This window comes from Malus domestica, chromosome 08, assembly GCF_042453785.1.
Source record: "Malus domestica chromosome 08, GDT2T_hap1".
NCBI classification, from domain to species: Eukaryota; Viridiplantae; Streptophyta; class Magnoliopsida; order Rosales; family Rosaceae; genus Malus; species Malus domestica.
In genome coordinates this window covers 9,902,118-9,925,305 of record NC_091668.1, presented here as the reverse complement: position 1 = coordinate 9,925,305, position 23,188 = coordinate 9,902,118, and the positions used below count along the sequence as shown (strand labels likewise).

The following is a 23,188-nucleotide window of genomic DNA, read 5'->3' as shown; positions in this document are numbered from 1 at the left end:
GTGTACACTAAGATTTGTAAATCTTAAATAAATAAATGTATTATGAATACCAACTTGGGTATGGCCCTTTTTGGTTGGATATTGTAAATCTTTGCCCATATCTAATTTAATACAAAAGAACATATCTATCTGGAGTTTGGACAGAAAATATCTTTCTGGAGCTAGACCATGTAGCATCAGATGTCGGTAATTGAATCCTTTGTCGTATAACACCGTCTGATTTTCTATTAACGTATCAGAGGTCGGCAATGTAGACAAATAAAATATAAAATTAAAAAAATTAAAACACAAAGATAATATAAATGGAAACTAACCAAAACCTCCCAAAAACTTTCCTTTTAATCATCAGGACAAATTTTTTAATAATACTCAAAATGGGCATGGAAAAGAAGACAATGAAAAAGGCATCTCAAAGATATCACATGCAAAAGCAAAAATTGGGCTCCAGGAAACAGCTATGCAGTAAGCTCACATATTTATCAAGACAAGCAAGTTCACATGCAAAACAGAAAAAAGACAAATAAGTCAGACCATGTTTCAGAAACAATGCTGACAATTTCAACAACAGTAGAAGATGACAAGTACCAAGGAGATGTCCATACCATACATTTGTAAAGATTTTAATTTTTCAAAGTACTCTCACTCAGTCTATATAAGAGGAGTTCCATTCATTGTAAAAACACACCTCAACATCTCAATACCTGAATACCCTACTCTCACCATATACTCACACCATCTTCATACTCTCAAGCATCCGTAGTCTTCTTAGCATCCTTGTAAACACTTCCTTGTAAACACTTTCTTGTAAACAATTATCTTTGTAAACACTTCTCTTTGTAAACATTCTATATATCAATAAAAGTTTAGGTGTACATATTCAAGCAATCTCCAAGTCTTAAGTAAGTTTTATTTCCTTTTAGTTTGTTTGTTTAATTAGACTTCTAGTCCAAAATAGGGAAACATTATTTTAGTTATATTATTAAACTGTTAAACTAATGATTATACTTTGTTCGAGCACTCTATTATAGTTGAATGATTGCCATACAAATAACTGGACATTAACCAGGGTAACTCTAAGTTCTTCGTACCTCTGAGTTCAGCCATTAAGGCCTTATACCTGCATTGTGAGTGGCCGTCATGCTGAAACATGTCGAATTCCATGTGCAAGGTTTTATGTCTAGTTGTTATAATGGACATCCGACTATTTAACCCGGGCTGCTTTGTAAAATCTGGTATCAGAGCTAAGTTTAGCATTTTAATAGTATAATTATAATAGTAAAGTACCTTGAGGACGGAAGTCATTAACACAACTAATATCACACTCGTTTATTTTGTATGAACAACATATATTATTGTCCTTGTAGACCTTGTCAACCACAACCACCAGGCATTTATTGTCCCAGACACCCAACTATAATTAGCATAAAGAGAAGATTAGCATATATATCCAAAAGAATTAGCATGACCTTGAAGAAGCAGAAGTTTTATCTTGGTTATCTTGAACATCATTCATTTATTCGTAAATATAACAACACAGAAGTGCAGCATAAAGTTTTAAAACCAAAAAGAGTAACAGATCAAATTTTAGAGACCTTGAGAGAAGAAAGAGAGTTTCTAAGAAACTAGTTAGCAGTAACTTTAGATAAAGGTAGACTGTAGTTTGATAGATTATCTTAATTTAGAAATTAGTGAACCACAAAAAAGAAAAATAACCTTAGACCAAAATAGTTTAGTTTGTTATTTTCCATTGAGAAAGCATAATCATATTTTGCATAGTGAAGAAAATCCACAAGCCAATAATATTGTAGATCTTATTATTAGTGGAGCAGAAAATATAAAATTAGAAAATAATAAGTATAATAATTTGTTAAACCAGTTGTTAGAGCATTTTCAGAAAAAAAATCCATAAAAACAATTAGACAAAATCTAGATTATATTACATCTTAGTTAGAAGATAATAATAAAAATATTCAAAGGTTTCCTAGCAAAAGAGAGATAAAAAAGCTTGTTGACCTCATAGATAATAAGCCTAAGCAAGTAGAACTCAAATCATTAGAAATAGTTGAGCAGTTAAAATTAGAAGTTCAAAAAATTCAATTAGTACAAAAGGAGTTGAGTGAACAAGTAGATAAGCAGCATAATAAAATAGATAAATTATTAGTTTAATGACCGATTCTAGAACTAGCAGAAAATATATCCAAGCTTTGAAAGAAATTAGTAAGCTAGATAAAGAACCAGTAGGTTTAACAGATTTTTCAACACAAGTAAACAGTAGTAATATTCCCATTAGGCAAAATAATTTAATTATTCAATTAGTTTTAAGTTTGGCTGAGAAATTAGATCAAGCTGAAGAACAAATAGCAGAAATAAATCAAGTTTTACATAAAGCATCATCATCGCTTCCACCATCTTTGTTAGAAAAATTAGAAAATTTAACCTTAAGTACAAATAATCATATTAGAAGACCTAAGATAAATCGATAACACATGGAACTTTTTAGGAGAAAAGGAAAAGAAGTAGTTAGAGCTTAAGATATTTATCCAAATGAAGAAGAATTGCAAGAATTTATTAGAAGCGGTTTTGAGAGAATACAAAAAAATAAACATAATTTGTATCAATTAAGTTTATTTGAAAATAGAAGCAGAATTGTAAGTAGCATCAGTCAACATGAAGTTAGCTGTATTGATAAAGTAGTCACACTTAATTTAATTAGTAAAGAAGCAGATACTCATTTGAGAAAATCACATTTTAGTCAAATTCATATAGGAACAATATTAATTGGAATAGCATGATTAATCAGAGCACAAGTAGGCACAAAAACTTTAGTATACATATATGATGATAAATGGGATAATCACCAACAAGCAGCAATAGCAACAGCTGAAGTAGACTTAAGTTCATAGGATGTATTCCAAATTATGTTATGACAATTAATGAATTTAGTAAATATATTAAAATAAGCATAAGAACAAAAAATTATAATATGAAAGGAGAGTATAAAAATTTGTGTATTAGCTTAATGTATATTGATAAAGTGTTTAATAGATATAATCATAAGTTTAATTTAGAATTTCAAATTTTAGTTCAAACATTTGGTAGTAAACATGTAAATATGATAGAAGCAAAACCCGTAGATAATAGCTTTTTAGAAGGAACTCAGTGGACATTACCTAATTTACAAGTAGCAAGAAATAGACAACCAGATAAAGTACAAATATATGAAACTAGTACAGGTCAAGCAACAATTAGGTTTAGTAATTACAAGCAACTGGAATAAATAGAAGAGGATGAGAGTGAAATCGAAAATGAGAGTATTCATATGGCTTTTGATAATTTAGATATTAATTTAGTTGAGCAAAATTTTAATCATATTTTAGATAAGCTTATAGAAGATATTGATCATTTAGATGAATAACAATACTTAGAAAAATATAAAATAAGACTACACAAAATTTCAAATGAAGAGATGAAAAATTTAATTTTAGAAATAGGAGTATAACATATTTTAGGATCAAAAGAATATAATAATTAATTAGAATTAAAAGCAAAATGTAATCCAGCAGAAGAAAGTAGCACATTAGGAGTAGAAAATCCAAATCCATGATACATAGGTAGAACTGACCAACAATTTTTTAGACCAACAAATGAACAATATAATGAAAAAGCAAAAGTAGATTGCATAGAAGAAAGTATGATAAAACCACCTAGAAAAAATAGGATTCCATTTTTAAGAGGGTTAGAACAAATTAATATAGCAGGAAATATATTAAACTTAGATAATGTAGATCCACAAGATTGGAAAAGAACAATTGAAAGATGGGAAAAATATTGTGTACATGCAGCATTAATGTTAGATTTTAGTAATTCACAAAATATGTTAGATTATTTTGAACATACCTTAGATGGTTTAGGTTTTTATTATTTCCAGTCATGGAAAGTTCAAAATCCAGAACAGCATCAGGCAGCCAAAACACATTTTAATATTGATGGTTTTGTTACTTTGATTAGACAAGAAGTTTTATATCATACTATGTTAGATGGCAGAAGTGAACAAGAACAAATAAGAGCAATTAGAAATTTAGAGTATACAGCTGAGTATACCATAGATTTCTTTAAATATTTAGGAAGAATAGGTAGAATTAGTGATATTAATTTATTAGATACTTATATGAGAAAACTAAAATGACCAATAGGAGAAAAGATTTGGAATGAATGGCAAAAGTATCGAAAGAAAAATGATATTGCAATAGGACTGAGAATTCAACATGTATATGATATACTTAGACAAGAATGTAGTCAAATAAAAGCTAAGAAACAAATTAGGAAACCATTTTACATGAGTTGTAAAAATATAGATTTGCCACAACAGTATGGTTGTCATAAGAAAAATAAGTATAAGAAAATATACAAAAAGAAATATAAATCATATGAACCCTACAAACAGCATAAGACATTTAAGAACATATATGAAGAGAAGATATATTCCAAAACAATTTAGGACAAGAAGTGGCAGACCTTGAATTAGAAAATATAAAGCACCACAAGATAAGAGTAGCTGTAAATGTTATTCATGTGGAGAAGTTGGACACATTAGACCTAAATGTCCAAAATTAGGTAAACAGCCGAGAGAAATAGTACATTTAATGGAGTTGTTTAAATTAGAAGCAGATGAGGATATACAGTCAATATATAGCTTAGATGATTTAAGTGATAATGAGAGTATTTATAGTATAGAAAGTATAAATATGATAGATTCAGACTCGGAAGATTCAAGTAGCACAAATAACAATTTAGAAGAGTATATGTGTACATTCATAGAAGAACAACATGAATAAGAGTATAAATACATTAATTTAGGTTGGCCAGAAAAATTTCATAAGTGTAGTAAATTAGTTGCAAATAAATACTATAATACATATTCAATATTGTGCGAAAAATGTTATAATAATAAGTTATTAGAAATTAGTTCAACAGAATCACAAGAAAGTATTGAAATATTAGGAAATACTTTTCATAGTATAGAAAAGCCAAAAAATAGTTCTTTAATTACCATAAATTGCGAAATAAAATTAGCAAAAGAACATAAGATACAAACAACAGCTATGATAGATACAGGAAGCACAAAGAGTGTCATAAGAGAACAGTTTGTACTAGAAAAATATAGACAAAAATTAGCAAAACCAGTGAGAATAACACAATTTGATGAGAGACTAGTTTATTTAACACATTGTATTAATAATGAGTCTATTAAAGTAGAAAAACAACAATTTAATTTACCATTAACATTTGTTTCACCAGTAGGATCATACCCATTCATTTTAGGTTTAAACTTTTTGAAAAGTTGACAAGATTTTTTATTTATGAATCCTAACATAACATTTTTCAAAAGATGCATTACGTACAATAACTGACTAAAGTAATACTATAGAAGCATACAAAAGCATAAGTATAGAAGAATCTAATGGACAAGATAATTATCATTTGGAACTCTCAAAAGAAACTGATGAGCACAATAACTTAGAAGGATTTGATGAAGAAATATTTGAACATGAATATCCAATTTTAGAAGAAGGAATCCATATAGAAATATTACAGTTAAATAAACCAAAGAGTTTGGAAGAATTATTACAATTAGCAGAACAAACTAGAATTATAGGGGAAGACCCATAATTACATTGGAGTAAAAATAAAATAATAGCAAAATTAGATATAATTAATCCAGATTTAACCATAAAAACAACTGATATGCCTTGTAGCTTAACAGATAAACAAGAGTTTGAGCAGCAAATTAAAGAGCTGTTAAATTTAAAAGTCATTAGACCCTCTAAGTCTAGATATAGATTAGTAGCATTTATAGTGAGAAAACATTCAGAACTAAAGAGATGTAAGGCTAGAATAGTTTATAATTACAAGAAATTAAATGATAATACATATGAAGATAGTTATAAGTTACCAAATAAGGATGAACTTATAACTAAAACTTAAGAGAGTAAATATTTTAGTAAATTTGATTGTAAATCAGGATTTTGGCAAATACGATTAGCAGAAAATTCAATTGAGTGGACAGCTTTTCTTGTCCAGAGGACATTTTGAGGGGCTTGTTATGCCATTTGAACTTAAAAATGCTCCATCGATCTTTCAAAGAAAGATGGATCAAATTTTCAAGAAACATGAATAGTGCTAGGTCATTTTCGTTAAAACTCCCTAATATAAATGCTAGATTATACTATTAACCAAATATAAATATTTTCTAATTCATACAAAATAAAAGAAAAACGTAAAAAATATATACACTCACTACCATCACTCCTTACCCACAATTATCATCTTCAACAAGCTGCCCCATCAGGGCCTCCTAGAGAGAGAGAGAGAGAGAGAGAGAAGAGATAGTAGACGGAGATGGTGAAAGTTGTAAGGATATGGGCATGTGATAGTGTGGGGGGAGTGTGCTAGCCTATATACAGAGGTTCCAGTACTTTGAGGGAAAATAATAAACAAAATTTAAAAATAACATGACGTGCATTTCACCTTCCGATTACATCTTATTGTGATTCTCAGCATTCCAATTTTCTTTGCATTTTAATTGAAGAAAAGAGACGGACAAGAAAATTAGTGAAAAAAAAAAGGAAACGAATGTGAGATTCACCACCCAGAATAAATTTCTTCTTATTTTTCTTGAAAAGTCACTTTGAAGTGTGTGATGAATTAGTATCTAACCGCACTTTCAACTTTTTCTTTATGCTATTCTTTCATCATTAAGAAATTTTAAGGGAATTTTAACGAAAAGCTTCCGGTACTATTTACTTTAATGAAAAATCACATTTTACACTAAAAAATCAATCCTGGTACTATTCACTTTACCCTTTATTTTGTCCTTATCGTTAAAACTCAAAGTTTTCAAACCATTTTCATCAGTTTTCCTAAATTTTAACTCTTCAAACCAAATTAATAATCTCATTATTTCATGAACATTGATTACTTTAGGTAGCGTTTGGTACACGAACATGACATAACGGGATGGAACAGAACGGGACAGAACGGAGGTTTCGTGTTGTGTTTGAGACGCGCAGGATGGAACGGGACGATTGTTCTGTTCTGCGTTTCGTAAACACATGGCGAATGAAACTAAAAAATTAAATGACTAACTTACCCACGTGCATAAAAAATAAAAATAAAAAATAAAATTTAAAAACAACTCAAAGACTTTTATTCCAAACCCACTTCACCACTGTTTTCAACATTTCAGATCAAAACCCAATTTCCCAATTCGGATCAACCCACGCCGTCATCTTCTTCTTTGCACAGATCAACCATTTCTGCTGCAAAATCTTCTTAGTCGTCGAAAACTCAACCACCATCTTCATTCCATCTTCCTCTCCTCCAAACCCAACTCCCTCAAAGTACCCATTGTGCAATTCCTCCCTCATTGTCCCCCAAACCACCAAAAACCCCAACTCCCTCAAATTCATTTCAATCAATTTCTGCAGCGTCGTTTTTGTCCTCCCTAGGCTTACGGTGACGGCCTGACTATGGTGACAGCACCGGAGAAGAAGGTAGAGTGCGGAGGGACTGAATAGGTGGCGGTGAAGGAACTTCGACATCGTCAACGATTGCCTTGGTCTCCTTTCCGCGCTTTTTGCTGCCGTGATGGTGACGGTGGCAGCGAAGGTGGTGGCGGTGCTTGTGGCGCTTGGACGACTTCTCGACGGCATTGTCGTCGTCAGAAAAGGCTCGACAATGCTTGCTATGCGAGTCTTGGGCGTTGCTGGCGGCGATCTTGTCGTGGGACTAGTAAGGAGGAGGGAGGCGATGGGAGGAAGGTGGGGTTGGGTTCGAATGGGTTTGTGGTAGGGGATGAGGAGGCTACAGGAGAGAGGGAAGGTAGAAGAGAAGGAGGCCACGGGAGATAGTAGTGTAGACAATGGAATTAATGAAGAAGAGAAAGGGCATTGTTCAAAAAATTTATAATTCTGTGTTCCATGAGCTGGAATAAGTCGTTCCAAGGAAAAGGTGGAACAAAAAATGACTAAAATTCGTTCCACGGGACAGCACGTCCATGACAATTTGACACACCAAACGTAGAACAAGTGTGTTTTGTCCTACTGTGTTCCATCTCATCCCACGTACCAAACAGTACCTTAAGGTCAAGACTACGCAAACTTACATTGCACAGGTACAAACTTACATTGCACAGGTACACCGCCATGTGAAGTCCAGTGCCAATAGTGAGAAAAATGTCACGAGACAATTCTACTATAGAAAATCTAAAGAGCGTGAAAGAGTTCACTATTTTCTCGCACTTCAAATGTACAACAAGACACAATCTAGAATGTCGAACGTCGATGCAAAAATATAGGGAATTTTTTTACAACAAAAAATACCTCTAAAGGTAGGCATGCTAAAATTACAACTAGGGAGTAAACCTCCTAATTTAAGTTAAAATAAAGGAGAGGGGAGGCAACAAAAATGTCAGGACGAAATACCTAGAAGACAGGTTACCTCCACTTCTCTTTTAGTTCTTTCTTCTCCGACCAGACCCATGTTACAAAGATTGCTGCTATGAGTGCAACTATGGTGATGAGAAGCAACGCGTAGCTGAAATCATCAGTTAGCGAATCATAGGTCCTCGAGGGAGCCAGTTGAGTGAAAAACAGATCCACTCCGTACGTAAAGGCAAGGGTTGTTGATTCCAGCTTGGCAGGTACTGTCACGATGCCTCGAAGTCCTTCCACTTTGAGGTTATGTGTCACATATGACTGCAGGATTCGGACAAATATTAGCATATAAAAAGCATGGTGCTTGAAATTTTAGAGCTATAACAAAATTCCAATGCAGGTTTCTAGAAATTGAGCTATCTCCCTGCTAAGTGAAGGATCAATAAGCACATCTCCCATTCCTCAAGAATCTGTATTAGCACTTTAAACACCACAACCATTCCGATTCCATGAAAATTCACCGAGATTGTGATTTCCAAATACAGCTTAAAAGTTATACAGAACACATACAAGAAAGTTGCTTCTTTGAAGACTGGACTCTAAATAAGAAGATATTAAGATAGCCAAGGAAATATGAACCCAAACAGGCATATCTTGTATTCAGTCTACTTAAACCTCCCACATTTAAAGTCCAACAACTAAATTGATAGCGATCAGATTTTTGTAAAATTAATCATGCAGTTGAAGATTTAAGGTAAATCTTGCCAAGAAATAAGAGGATCAAGGAAATATTACGAATTGCTTTGCAAGATATGCTCCCATAATGATTGACAGTACATACTACTAGCATACCTGAGGAATTATTGGCAATGTATCAGTTAGGGGAATAATGCCTTCCTCTTTCTCCGCTTGTGTGGGATTGAGCGACCGACGGGGATCCAGATAACGCTTGTCAAGTGCCAAAACCTACAAAGTGTTAACCCTCGTCAAAGGGAGATGTAAGAGCAAGTATAAAACCAGGAATGGAGTCCCAAAGAACGAAACAAAATAGTATCTCAGGATCCTGAAAGGTAGTACCCTACCTGATCATTGATTGTACCAATGAGAAGCTGCTTTGATGTTATACCCTTTGCTGTTAATGTCACAGCTATTGCTTTAACAGAATACGTGAAATAGTAAGACTGTGATTTCGTCACAACCTCTGGTCGAGAATATGATGAAATAGGTGAAGTAAGATTATGCTTCCCAAGAACAAGCTTCAAAACATCCTTATTATCCTGTGAATTGCATTTTGATTCAGATTGCATATTTAATGGGAACCATTGGACAAAATTATACATAATATATTGAGTTTTTCAGCATACCGCTCGGGACTGATCATATATCTCAATGACTGACATTTCGTATCTGTGTGCTCTAAGATTGAAGTAGTGGTAAACAACCCAATTCTCACTGAAAACCTGCATGATGAAGAAAGTTGTTAAGATAATTGTCTCTCAAATTCTCCATTACACAACCATAAACCAAGCAGAAGGAAAGCTTACAGCATGGACAGGCCCCTGTGAACCGTGATGGGTCATCCGGTGCAATATACGACCAGTTACAGTATCAATAAGATATACAGTCAACCAGGACTCCTCTGGGGTAGCTGTTCCAATTTCACCACTGCCTTTTGGTGCAACAGTTGCCACAAAGAGTAGATTTTTAGATATGTATTTATACATCACCTCTGAGTCTGCAATAACCTTTGCTTGAGTATGAACCACCTGGACAGCGAATCACTAGCCTTTGTTACAAAAACATAAAACAGCAAAGCATACCCAAAGACTGAACAACCAAATTTCTTCTTTTTCGAGAAGTAAAATCCATTTTATTATAGAGTGGCCAGGGGGAACAGCCCAAGTACAAGGCTGAAAATGTGAAAAGACAAATAGAAGTCTGTAGTGCAAGCAATGATCGAATGAAATAACAATAAAGAAATCATAACAATCTAAAAAAAGTTTATGTTAAGCTCATGATTACAGTACTGCACTCCTCTGGAAACCTACTATTCCTTTCTGACCAAACACTACAGAACAAACAGAGTAGTAAATCACACCACCGAATCCTCTTACCAACAAAACTGGCCATGCCAAGAGTACTAGTAAGACCAAAGTTTGTTAAAAGATTGACTTTGGAATGATAGAATCTACATGACAAAGTAAAGAAGGAATGATCTACAAGATGGAATAACAAAAAATACAGAGAACCAATAATATAAAAAAGTAAACAAAGCGAAGAAATTAAAAAATATATATAACAGATGCAAGAAAAGGAAAAAATGCAAAATTTTCAAGGACATTACGTTCCCTTACACAGTTACACCTATATAATATGTGATAGCCAGACACAATCATACCTCGCTCAATTTTCTTGTCACAGTTGCAATGATTTTTTCTGAGTCAGATGGGAATACAATCGACCATATATCCTTGGACTCAAAGCAGTAGTCATCTACAGCTTCCTGGTTGCAAGTGCCCTTCAAAGCATGTCCTTTGATAATGTCATTATCAGCTTCAACTGAGTACCAGTAAATGTTTGTGAACTCCCTTTGAAAAATATCAATAGCATCAGATGTTCTTGGGTATAAATGCCCACGCTGGTTAGCATCGATTAGTAGATGAAGACGCTGTTCTGTCGAATCAGTAAATGGCAGTGGTATAACTTGCACAATAGAATGTGCTGGAGCCATTGAATTAATTTCCTTGCCCGTGTATGCGTCAACAATAGAAAGAACACCTGGTGCCTCAGAGCTTTGCCCGCATCGACCTACTATGAGGACAGATGGATTTTCATCCAGTGCATGATGATGGGGTACCTGCCACTGATAAATTTTCAACCCAGTCGGGTACTCGCACGTTTCAGATTTACGCAGAGTAGGCAGTAAGAGAGACCAGACAACTTGCCCAAATCCGGTGTGCAAGGCAAAAAGTTTTCCTGCTCTCGTAAGTACTATGAGGAGCTTCCGAAAACCATTATGGTCACGTGTCAGTTTGCTCTTTTCAAAACTTTTTAGCCTCATCTCTTGTATAGCGGCAACATCCGCAGCAGTTGCAAGCATTAAGGTTCCCTTAAGCTTCAGTATGTGTCCCTTGAAAATAACACAAAATCAATGAAAAAAAGAATAAGAAAAAGAAAAGTCAATGAGACACATTAACTAAAAACTCCTGGTCCAAAATGACAACCAAAGTATACAAACTATCAAAAGAGCAAATGTATGCACACTGCATATGAAACTACACTGCTATGCAATTCTACAAAGTGGGATGACACATGCAATTATGCTCAAACATGCCAAAATTTAAACTTTTAACCTAGCTTCTTAGTCTCCAACTCAATTAAACCATATCACAGTTCATACCTTGAGCCAATCGAAGAGGTTCTGCTCCACTTTCGCAACTGATACGCCTACCTTTTCCACAGGTAGTTCTGACGTCACTACATCAATAATTGAGGCAAGCCCATCCTCCCTACCCCATACAACTGCACCTTGTTGTAACAACAAAAGTGAATCATCCTCCATGACGATTAAGGCCCTAAACCCATTAGACCTGTCTGTCCGGATATAATTGTTTATGAAAACCTTATGAACAACCCCCCTCTGACTGTCCACAACAATACTTTCTTTGAGCAGATCAGTGCTTGAGTCATGAGTAGGCTTTACTGTAAGATGGATCTTACCATCTCCATGTTGGACTAGTCCAAAAGCCTGTTGCCCGTCTGAAAGTGAGATTGCATCACTGATAGCCGCCACATCATTTACTTTATCCAGCACCTCCAACTTTCCTTCACCAGTCACTCTTATGAATATGACAGCCCCATTAAGTTTTACAGAAAACAATCCTGGAAGTTTTGAAGGTAACAGCACTGGTGTTCCAAAAGAATCCCCAAAAATATCGGATATGGGTGACTGTTGATAGTTAATTTCTCCATCCTGAAAACTAACAATTACCAGCTTTGACCTCGTGGAATCCAATGTCACAAGAATTTCACTAGAAACAAGCAGTGCTTCCCCTGAAAAGCCACCTGAAAAGGGTGCACTGCTGTGCTTCAGCAACTCTCCGTTCCTAACATTGATTTGATATGCATCAAACTGGGAAGAACCAACAAATCCGAGTACATAAGCCACATCACCGCCCAGAGGCTGAATAATCTGTTGAACCTCTACACTGAAAACATGGAAACAACAAAAACTATTAACGAAATAGCAATATTTATTAAATACAAAAATGAATCATATTATTAATATTACAAATGATTACATTAATCACAAAACTCTAAGTAGGCGTACCTTTCAGCTGCAAAATCCTTTTCCCAAAGAACCTCACCATCAATGCTAGAAATGGCATGTAGAGACCCTTTTCCAAAAACAAGGATCAAATTTCCCTTGTCAACTTTCAAACTTGTCTGCACAAACACTAAATGTAAGATTGAATCGTGTAGCATAATTGAAGCTTTGGAAGAGTGAGTGTAATTGTTGTTTACTAACCGGGACACTTAGTAAAGATTTAGAGGACATTGAGCCCTCTAGAAAAGATTCCCAAACCATCTGACCATCAGGAAGGTTCCATGCTCTTAAAATACTTCCGTCTGACAAAAGGGTAACGACATCTGAAAAAACGACATAGAACGCTCAACCTTTGGATCAACAATATAAGTTCATTGCGGAAGCATTTAATAATGGATTCCTATAAGAGAAAACATAATGTGGCACAATTCAACCCCTTTTTTATAAAACCAATTCCATAACGTGATAATATGAAATTTATTTGACAAATGAGTCTTTCAATCACAAAGTTCACGTAATCATATAGTTTATGACAAAAAATGATGAATGCAGGCATAACAATTACATTTTCCCAATGCTATGTCGATTCCATCTATAGCATCATTGCTCCCAAGAACACGTCTCCAAACTGCACAAAACAAAAGCACCGGTTAACATTCGGTTCGATGTTTGAGCCGAGACTACAAAACAGATTTCACATATGATTATTCCATCTCAAATGGTGAGGAACTTACTTATCCCCCCATGCCGAAGATCAAGCGATGCTATAACATTCTCCTCAGTGGACACCACAACCCGCCTCCTCCCGCTTTTCGGAGTATGGAACACTGCTTCCTTCACCTTCCCTATGTACTGCTGGTGCCTGCAACAAAACAGAAACTTACAAAATCAATTCGAAGTCCCGCAGAACAATCAATTCACAAACTAAAAAAAAAAATTCAAACTTTCGATTAACAGCTCGGATACGATTCAATTCGATAGAAATAAGATCGAATTCTTCAGATATTAACTTCCGTTTGGATTCAGAGAAATCGAGTGAAGTGATTCCAATCGAATTTCAAAATTTAATCCTTTTTTCCGATAATTTCTAAGTTATGAAGCAGAGAGAGTATGCGATTGAAACCTACCAATCCATGAGACCGACTTGATCTTCGTAGAGCGAAAGACTGAGATTTGCAGCTGATAAGAACAGAAGAAGAAGCACGAAACCTCGAACCGCCATGCCCATGGCGACAGATTCTCTGTCTCTCTCTTTTCTCTATCCCTCCTCAATCGATGGTGGTGAGAGAATGAGCGATGGATCTGAGACTACGATGAAGAGTTTGTAGGGGAAGTAACAACTTCGAAGGAGGGAGAGAGAGTTCCACACAAGTGCGACTTGAGCCGGCTTTCGGAGAGTATGATATGAAATGGCGGAAATAACCTTCTGTTTAGACCTGTCCTAGCCGGCTGAAAATTTTGACGGTTAGGTCGAGTTTGGGCTTATGCTTGAGAGAGGCTCGGCCCAAATTGGTTTGGACTCGCCGTTTATGCAAATTAAATGGTTTAATTGATTTCTTACAAATGAGATTTTTTTCTTCTTAATTTAACATTTCGGTTATATTTTATATATATGGTATTGCAGAAAAAAAAAAAAAAAAAGGAAAGGCAATTCATTGTTTGGATGGTATCCTCATGAATTTTTAGATTGTTTCTGAATCAATTGAATGTTTTTTTTTTATTTTTGAACCAGTTGACGTTGATGATGTGTTGTCAGAATGCTAAAGTAATAAAATAAAAGCACTAAATTATCTTTATATATTTAATACTATCTCACTTTCTATCCCTTCCAATGTCCATTATATAAAAAATCATATCATTTTCTTCTTCTTTTTCCTTGGATGAAATCATGAAACAAGGTAAAAAATTTCGAAGAGAAACCTCGAGGAACTCTTAGAGCCAGACAATCAAACTATTCTTAATCTCCGGTAAGAGAAAATTTTCAATGGTGAGAACACGATCCGATATACCAATACTTGATGTACTGGATCGTGTTTTCAGCACATTGAAAAATCACTTAGTTGGTAGAATGTTTACCAACCAAGTCTAGAGATACTCATAGGAAGAAAAAAAATGAAAATATAACGCTTAAGATGTACAATATCAAGGTTAATATAAAAATCAATATTTTCTATTTGCAAGAGATACCTTAGACCCAAAAGAATCTTAAAGATATAGCTGTTAAAATTTTATAGAAAAAATCAATGCAAAAAAATTAGTTAGAGACTTCTGCAATTAGTACAGTTACTAAATTGTAATTTTCTTTCCTTACACACATTGGGTATCACTACAGTTCCCACCAAATATTACAAATAATTAGAACCAATTAGGCCGTCGGTCACCCAAGCCAAGAAAAAACTGTATCGTATGTTTTTTGGTGTCTGAATCTACATGAGAGAGAGAGAGAGACAGAGAGAGAGAGAGAGATTCCTGGCAAGCATCACTGCTGCCATTGACATCTTTACTTTGTGCTCCAAACGTTGACGTTTTGTCCAGCTTCAACAGAGTGGAGCTTGCAGCTGCCTGGCTGGTTTGGTTGCTTTGGGGCTAGTTGGGTTGAAAGATCGAAGACCCAGTTGCTTTTTAACGGTAATGCGGCGACCTTTTTGGTTTTTCTGAGAATTTTTCAGCATTTCATTTGGAATTTGATAGTTTTTGGGTCCAAAGTTTGTATCTTTTTAGTCATATTGTTGTTGTAGATCAAGAACTTGAACTTGGGGAAAAAGCTGTTTTTCTTTTGTAAGCTGGGGTTGGGAGTTTGTGGCGAGAAGTAGATTAGATGGAGGGCTTGGATTGTTTGGAGGTTGGATTTTAGTTTCATATGAAATGCACGCACTAATTTCCTGCAATTGATGGTAAAAATGAAGCTTTTGATGGGGGTCATACAGAGAAGAAATTTAGTGGTTTTGAAATTTTTGGTATAACGTTCGTTCGAAAGACCGCAATGTTTTAATCTGTTTGGATAGATTTTGGTCTATGTTATAAGAGTTTGTAAGCAGAGGTGGAGTTTGAAATAAGCTAGATCAGATACTGTGTCTGTGTTGATGGCATCTATTCGAAGGACATTGTCTCCGGTGCCTCGAGTAGGAACTGCACTCAATGGGGAAACCTGTTCAGTTGCTTCTCCATTGTCCAAGTCCTCATTGTGTACTCAGAACTACCCCTCATCCAATGGATTCTTGTCGTCTGTGTCCACTTTGCTCAACCCTTTTGTTCTCAAAGTTTATTCACCAAGGTCTAATAGGCCTCTTGAGAAGTCAAAAGACTCAAAACCAAGATGGCAAACTTGGAGGAGGGCGTTTTGCCATTTCTTCATTTGTTTCATTGTTGGCCTATTCATTGGACTTACGCCCTTTGGTTCAATGAATTTACCTGCGAATCTCATGTCAAAGCATCAAGACTTATCCGTTGACATGTTATCTTTAGTTGGGTTTCAGTTGCATGATACTACATACAGAAATATGACACCATCAGAAAGGGTGAGATTGCAGGAGAATGTTACAGCAGAGTTGCAAGTCAAAGAGCGGGAAGCAAAAGATGGGACTCCAGAAAAATCTATAGATAATCGATTACTCATTCAAGAATCAGATTTGGAATCCCGGAAGCTTTTGATAATAGTGACTCCAACTTATGCTCAGTCATTTCAAGCCTATAATCTGAATCGCATGATACACACATTAAAATTAACCTCACCTCCATTGTTATGGATCGTTGTGGAGATGACCTCCCAATCTGCAGAAACAACTGACATCTTGAGGAGATCTGGGATTATGTACATACATCTTGTTTGCAATAAAAATCTTACTGATGTAAGAGACAAAAGTGTTCATCAAAGAAATGTTGCACTTTCTCACATTGAAACTCACCATCTTGATGGAATCATCTACTTTGCAAATGAGGAAAACGTCTACTCCATCGATCTTTTTGAGCAAATGAGGCAGATCAGGTATATCCACTTCTCTAAACCAAACTCCTTAGTATTAGTTTACATTTGTATGGGACTGTTGTAGGAATAGCATTTTTTATCCATCATCACCCACGGATATCCTGAGAAAATAAGAGAACATGGTTTAGTTACATTTGCAAAATTTAACAAATTTTTGAGCTTCTTGATAAGTAAGCATGAGAACTGCTCTTACAGCAATATGTCTTTTATGTCAATCTCATAGTTAATTATCATTTTTCTGCTGGAGATCCTCCGATCCTCCGCATATAGTTTGTTCATTGCTCATAGAACCTGTTGTAGAGAGATTAACATTACACACAACACAATAAAGTTCTAAAATTTGAATACCAACTGATGCGACATTGTTTTATATGTTTCTATTTGGTTTTCCTTTGAATCTCATTTAGTTCTAGCAACTAAAGTATTGTTCCATTATCATGCACATCCATCAGTATCTAAATTTTGGAAAATTGGTGCCGGTAGTATTGTATGAGAGATCTTCATCTTTGCCTCTCTAGTAAATGCTCTTTGTTTGACATTGCATTTTCTGAGCATGTTATGGTGACACTTATTTTTTCCTTTTTCATATTTTTCTGCAGGCGGTTTGGGACGTGGACCGTGGAAAAAATGATAGGTGGAAAGATGAAACCTGTTATTGAAGGCCCCGTTTGTAATGGAACTCAGGTCATAGGATGGCATGTAACTGAGTCAAATAGAAGGTTCCAGAGGTTTTATGCTGACATATCAGGATTTGCCTTCAATAGTACGATACTCTGGGACCCTAAAAGGTGGCATCGACCGACTCTTGAACCCATTAGGCAGCTCGATGAAGGCAATGATGATTTCAAGGTTGGTAACCTTTAAACATAAGCCAACTTCTACGACCTTTAAAGCAAAAGAACATGTGGTAGACTTAGAACGAGAAGTTGTTTCTTTTAAGTAAACTGATGTAGTAACTAGAACATCCTAAGTTACTTACTTGTACCATATATAAGCACACCCTTCAATAATACAGCCTCTATTGGAGAAATAAAGTCCGCACTTAAATACTGAAAACTGTAATATTGCCTGACTACTGGCTACTACATCCCCGCTTCAATTGCTAACTTTACTGTTTGCATCTGCAGACGAGCACATTTATTGAACAAGTTGTCGAAGATGAAAGTCAGATGGAAGGTTTATTGCACGATTGCTCAAGAATCATGGTTTGGCAACATCACCGTGGATCATCTAATACTTTCTATCCCTCCAAATGGATCACCAAAGATGGCCTAGATGTCATTGCCTCACTTAAGCGAAATTCTTGATGTAAATAGAGTCCATGTGGATGGCAAAGGTAATTGATCTTAATTTATTTTTATTATTCTACCATTTCTTCGTGAATGTGCATTCACGAAGTTCGAAAATATGTATTCGAAGACGTTATCAGCAAAAAATCTATGAGATGTGAAATGAGAACTAAAGTTTGAACTGAAAAGAAAATCGCCTGACACTTAAAATTAGTTCTCGTCAGAGTTTAAAACAAGTTATATGGGGAATGCATCCTGAATTTCTCAATGTTTCAAGAGTCATTAGTATTCAGTTTCTTGGTCCAGACTTTGCACAAATATTGACGTAAATAGATGTCGGAAGGCTGCTTAGAGCTGAACTTTCCCTTGTAACTACCGACATGGTTCCCAAAGACAGCTCTTACTGAAGCAAGGGGTGGAAAATTCAAAATGTTTCGTTTAAGTGCTACATAACAAAATAACTTCTTGGTTATGTCATGCAAATTTTTTGCAGTGCAGGATAGATTGATGAAGATCCACAGATCGTCTTGCCAGTGATTATTAATCTGGACTACAGTTGATGTTGGGTCAGAATGTTCAAAGACTTGAGCAGATCCATGTGACCATTCAACAAATTGGTTGAGAGTTTTTTCACAACGTTTTCCAGTTGCTAAATCAAATGCTATTCCCTAGACTCGGGTGAAAAATGATTATGTGCAGTCGTACGAGATGCTCAGTTTCCTTCGTAGGCTGCTCTGTTTAGCAAGAGAAAATTTTACTTGTTGAACTAGGGAACCAACCGCAAAGTCTTGGAAGGATGCCGGGATTCATCCATGTCAATATCAGCTTATGTTTTTTTCCCCTTTGTCATGGTTTTAGGTCTTACTTGGGTGTCGTTCTTTGTAGAAAATTTGAATGATCAAGTTGATGTGTTAAGTAACTTCTTCCGCTTCTTTATTTTGTATTTGTTTCCTTCAACAATCTTACTCATTTTATGCATGAATCTTATTCATTTTATACACTTGGACCTCTAATTTTGCACAAAACAGAATGCCTTGCTGTGAACTCCAAATAGCTGAGAAAATGTCTTCATTGCCTTTCAATAGAATGAGTGCAAGTCACTTCATTATTTTCCCTTCTTCAAGCTCAACCATTTTTCTTTATAACATCCTCAGCTTTCTCTCTCACTTTCAACTGTATCCTCCGATGGAACCGAATCTCAACCTCATCCTACTTGCATTTCTCCACGGCGCATTCATCGTCTGCATTCTTCTTCTCGTTATCTCTGCCGCGTTGACTTGTCTCTTGTTTATATTCGCCCTCGGCCTCTTTTCGATCCTCTTAGATTATTTGTACCACATCTATTTGCTTTCCTGCTTCTACTTTGAAACACTTGTGAAGCCTAATCTTGAACGTGGTTTTGTTGTAATTGTCTACAAGCTGTTGTGTCATGCTGTTGCCATTTTCTTGGCTTCAAATTCTTTCTCTGAATGTAAGGTTTCTCGAATCAAAGTAAAGGCAAGACGTGTGATGCATTTTATTGATGGCTTGCGGCCTTCTTAATTTCAGCTGCCTTTCATATTTACTTCTTCAACACAAGCAAACTGGTTTGATTTGTATTAGGATTTGTGCATGCAATGACAAGCGAAAGTGATTTTCGTACTCTTCTTTTCTTCAATGCACTCTACGCTCTTTTTCTAGTCATGTGATTGGATGAATCAAACGAGAATCAATCAATAGACAAAAACAAGAGATAATTGCAAAAGTAGAAAATGTGACTGTGAAAATCACTACCCTTTAAATTTTTTATTACATTATAGGTATTGAATACGATAAATGTTACTTTACCATATAATATAACATTTATATTGTCAAACTATTGATCTTGATCATTTTGAATATATGTTCCTTGACAATATGATAACATAACGCGTCAAAGTGCTTAACAAGAGAATGCATGATGAACCACAAAGTCCATATCAAACAACCATTTCGATCCCACATGACTAGTTATGGTTTACTCCAAACTTATAAGGGTCTCAGTCTAACATGAGAACATTACTTGTCAAATCACAATTCCACAACAAATAATCCACCCTAGTCCGGGTTTGGGTTCGGGTTCATGTATGTGGGCTTAGGTTTCGATTCATGTAATTTGGGCCGGGCTATGAACATTCTTTTGTCTTTGCTTCCAAATTACCTGCTACCTCTCACCCACCTGTCGCTGTTACACCAAAAGTTCACTCTAATACACCTTCATTTCTCTTTCTCCTGATAAGAACCTAAATGTAATCAGTGATTAGCTTAATCACTAATGTTAGTTTTACAAGATTAAGGTGTAATTCGGTTTACTAGTTATTAGGCTGAGTTGGTTAAGTTGTTAGAAATGCCATTTGGCAGTATCTAGATGTTTAGGTTGTATAAAGGCACCAATGTGGTGAGTGGATGGCCAACGGTTATTTGAGTATAAAAATATTATTACAAAAAAATAGGAGGTTCTCTCCATTGCCTTCTTCCTTCCTTCCATTGCCATTTCTGATCTAGCTTGCAGGTTAAGGTCGAATTAGGGATTGGACCACTGAGGTTTTAGCATTGGTATCACCCACTTCGATCATTGGTTTCCCTTCTTGTATGCCTCGTCACACCACCACTACACGCTTCACTACCATGGATGAACAACTTGCTGCGCTCAAAGCATTGATGGAAACTGTTCCACACTTGATCCAATCTTCGATCGATGATGCGTCCTCCTCATTCGTCGCCTCTCTTGATTCCAAGCTTGCAATCTGTTTTGAACAATTCTGTCGCGAATTGTCTTTTCAACCGAGCCCCAAATCTTCCTCTGCCGTCGGTCCGAGGCCGCCGCCTTTAGAACTTTTGGATCCAAACTCCGGGGAGACCTTGAAAGCTCCTCCATGCGATTTCACTCCTCTTCACGACCCCGTTAAGGAACTCTATGACCAAGGATTGGCTCCACCACCAGCTCCTTGGTAACATCGAGTGGACTTTCTTCATTTCGCCGATGGCGATGATCCGATCGCTTGGATTTACAAGGCTAAACAATATTTCCTCTATTACAGCCTTCCAGACAATTAAAAGGTGGTCACTACTTCTTTCCATCTTGAACTAGAAGCTTTGCAATGGTTCAAATGGCAAGACTGTTTACACACCACTCCAAGCTGGGAGGAATTTACAAAGGCTTTCTGTGCAGAATTTGAGTGGTTGTCCACTGAAGAGGTTCATAGGAAACGAGAGAGAAGAGAGTGCTAGTTTTGTTAATGAATGTGGTTGATAGTGAAGATGGTATAGTAGCTGAGGAAGAGTGTCTGAGCTTAACAATATGGAGCTGAGTGAATGTGCATTATATGACACTACATCTAAACAGACCATTCAAACTATGAAAGTGGATGGGATGCTCACTAACCAATCCATTCGAATCCTATTAGACTCTGGCAATAGTCACATTTTTATAAATTCCAGATTAGTGAAGAAACTTGGGTGGCAAGTAACTGATCAGAAGACTTTTAAGGTGATGATTGCAGATGAGGGCAAGCTTAAGGGGCAAGGATGTTGCAAAAACACCACCCTATCCATAAGAAACTACCATTGTACCACATATTTGTTTCCTCTCCCTTTATGAGGATGTAATGTGGTGTTGGAGGTGCAGTGATTATCAACTGTCAGCCCAATTTTGCAGGATTTCCAATTGATGACTATGGAGTTTTCTAAGCATGGTCAACAATTCAAGTTGTATCATCATGCCAGTGAGAAACCATTGGTGCAGGAAATGAGTTCCAATCATTGGGATAAGGAATGCTATGAGTCTAATTTGGGCATGCTGCTATATTATATCTGTTATGAGAAACTTAAGGCTTCTGAGTTGTCTCCTACACAGTTGGGTGAGTTGCAAGATCTCTTGGGAGCATTTAGGGAGATATTTGTAGTTCCAACTGTCATACCCCCAGCAAGAGAACATGCTCACAAAATACCATTGGTACAGGGAGCAAAACCATCTAACATTTAACCATATCATTATGGTCCCTAGTAGAAAATTGAAATTGAGACAAGTTGGGTTCATTAGACCTAGCCATATTCCTTTCTCTTTTCTTGTATTATTGGTAAGGAAAAAGGAAGGCACATGGAAGATGTGCATGGATTATAGAGAGTTGAATGCCTTGACCATAAAAGACAAATATCCAATTCCATTGATAGATGATCTTCTAGATTAATTGCATGGTTCCGGCTATTTTTCTAATTTGGATTTAAGGTTAGGGTACCACCAAATCAGAATGAGCTCTAAAGACATTGAAAAAAAATAGCCTTTAAAACTCATGAAGGCCACTATGGGTTCCTAGTGATGCCATTTGGTCTCACCAATGCCCAAGCCATTTTTCAGAGTTTGATGAATGACTTGTTTAGGCCCTATCTTAGGAAGTTTGTGCTTGTCTTCTTTGATGATATTCTAGTCTATAGTGAGAATTAGGCAGATCATTTACAACATTTGAAACTGGTATTTGAAATCTTGCAATTGAATCACTTGTTCCTCAAGAAACAAAAATGTGCATTTGGTCAAAATTATGTGGAGTACTTGGGGCATATTGTGTCCAAAGAAGGAGTTGCTGCAGATCCCAGTAAGTTGATGGCTATAGCAAAATGGCCTATTCCCAAGAATGTGAAGCAACTTAGGGGTTTCTTGGGTTTGACAGGCTACTGCAGAAAGTTTATCCCTGGGTTATGGGAGAATCTGTCAACCTTTATATAACCTTACTAAGAAAGTTGGGTTTAAGTGGGATATGATAGCTGAGGAAACTTTTAAACAGCTCAAAAGCATCATGACATCATCTCAGGTACTAGCTTTTCCTGATTTTTCAATTCCATTTAAAATCGAATGTGATGCCTCAAGAGTTAGAATTGGAGATATCCTGCAGCAAATGGGAAGACCCATAGCCTTTACTATCTAGGCATTGGGATTAAGAAATCAAGCCATATCTACCTATGAAATGGAACTAATTGCCATTGTGTATGCAATTAAGAAATGGTACAACTACTTGCAAGGGATGCACTTCATTATTATGACATATCACAGTAGTTTGAAATACTTTTTGAGTCACAGAGCTAACACAGCTTTTCAATAGAAATGGGTTTCCAAGTTATTAGGCTATGACTATGAAAT

The 23,188-nt window shown here is 35.8% G+C and overlaps 2 protein-coding genes across 3 annotated transcripts; one reads left to right on the top strand and one right to left on the bottom strand.

Annotated features, from left to right (window-relative positions):
• Positions 1-8,226: 8,226 nt before the first annotated feature.
• LOC103441166 (uncharacterized) lies at positions 8,227-14,194 on the bottom strand. The gene is made up of 12 exons (XM_008379867.4): positions 13,890-14,194; positions 13,497-13,624; positions 13,328-13,390; positions 12,964-13,085; positions 12,766-12,881; positions 11,836-12,643; positions 10,834-11,565; positions 9,980-10,201; positions 9,800-9,895; positions 9,518-9,712; positions 9,288-9,401; positions 8,227-8,756 (listed from the first exon to the last, which is right to left on the bottom strand). The coding sequence occupies exons 1-12, from the start codon at positions 13,988-13,990 to the stop codon at positions 8,496-8,498; spliced, it is 2,958 nt and encodes a 985-aa protein (XP_008378089.3). The 5' UTR covers positions 13,991-14,194; the 3' UTR covers positions 8,227-8,495.
• Positions 14,195-15,095: 901 nt separating this feature from the next.
• LOC103441167 (probable beta-1,4-xylosyltransferase IRX9H) lies at positions 15,096-19,032 on the top strand. Of its 2 annotated transcripts, none has more exons than XM_008379868.4 (4): positions 15,096-16,747; positions 17,347-17,596; positions 17,875-18,083; positions 18,530-19,032. In XM_008379868.4, exons 1-3 carry the CDS (start codon positions 15,846-15,848, stop codon positions 18,052-18,054), a joined length of 1,332 nt encoding a protein of 443 aa, XP_008378090.3. In that variant the 5' UTR covers positions 15,096-15,845; the 3' UTR covers positions 18,055-18,083; positions 18,530-19,032. The 2 variants fall into 2 exon arrangements, with proteins under 2 accessions (XP_008378090.3, XP_008378091.3); XM_008379869.4 differs by having other exon boundaries at positions 15,097-16,747; positions 18,535-19,032.
• The last annotated feature ends 4,156 nt before the right edge of the window (positions 19,033-23,188 follow it).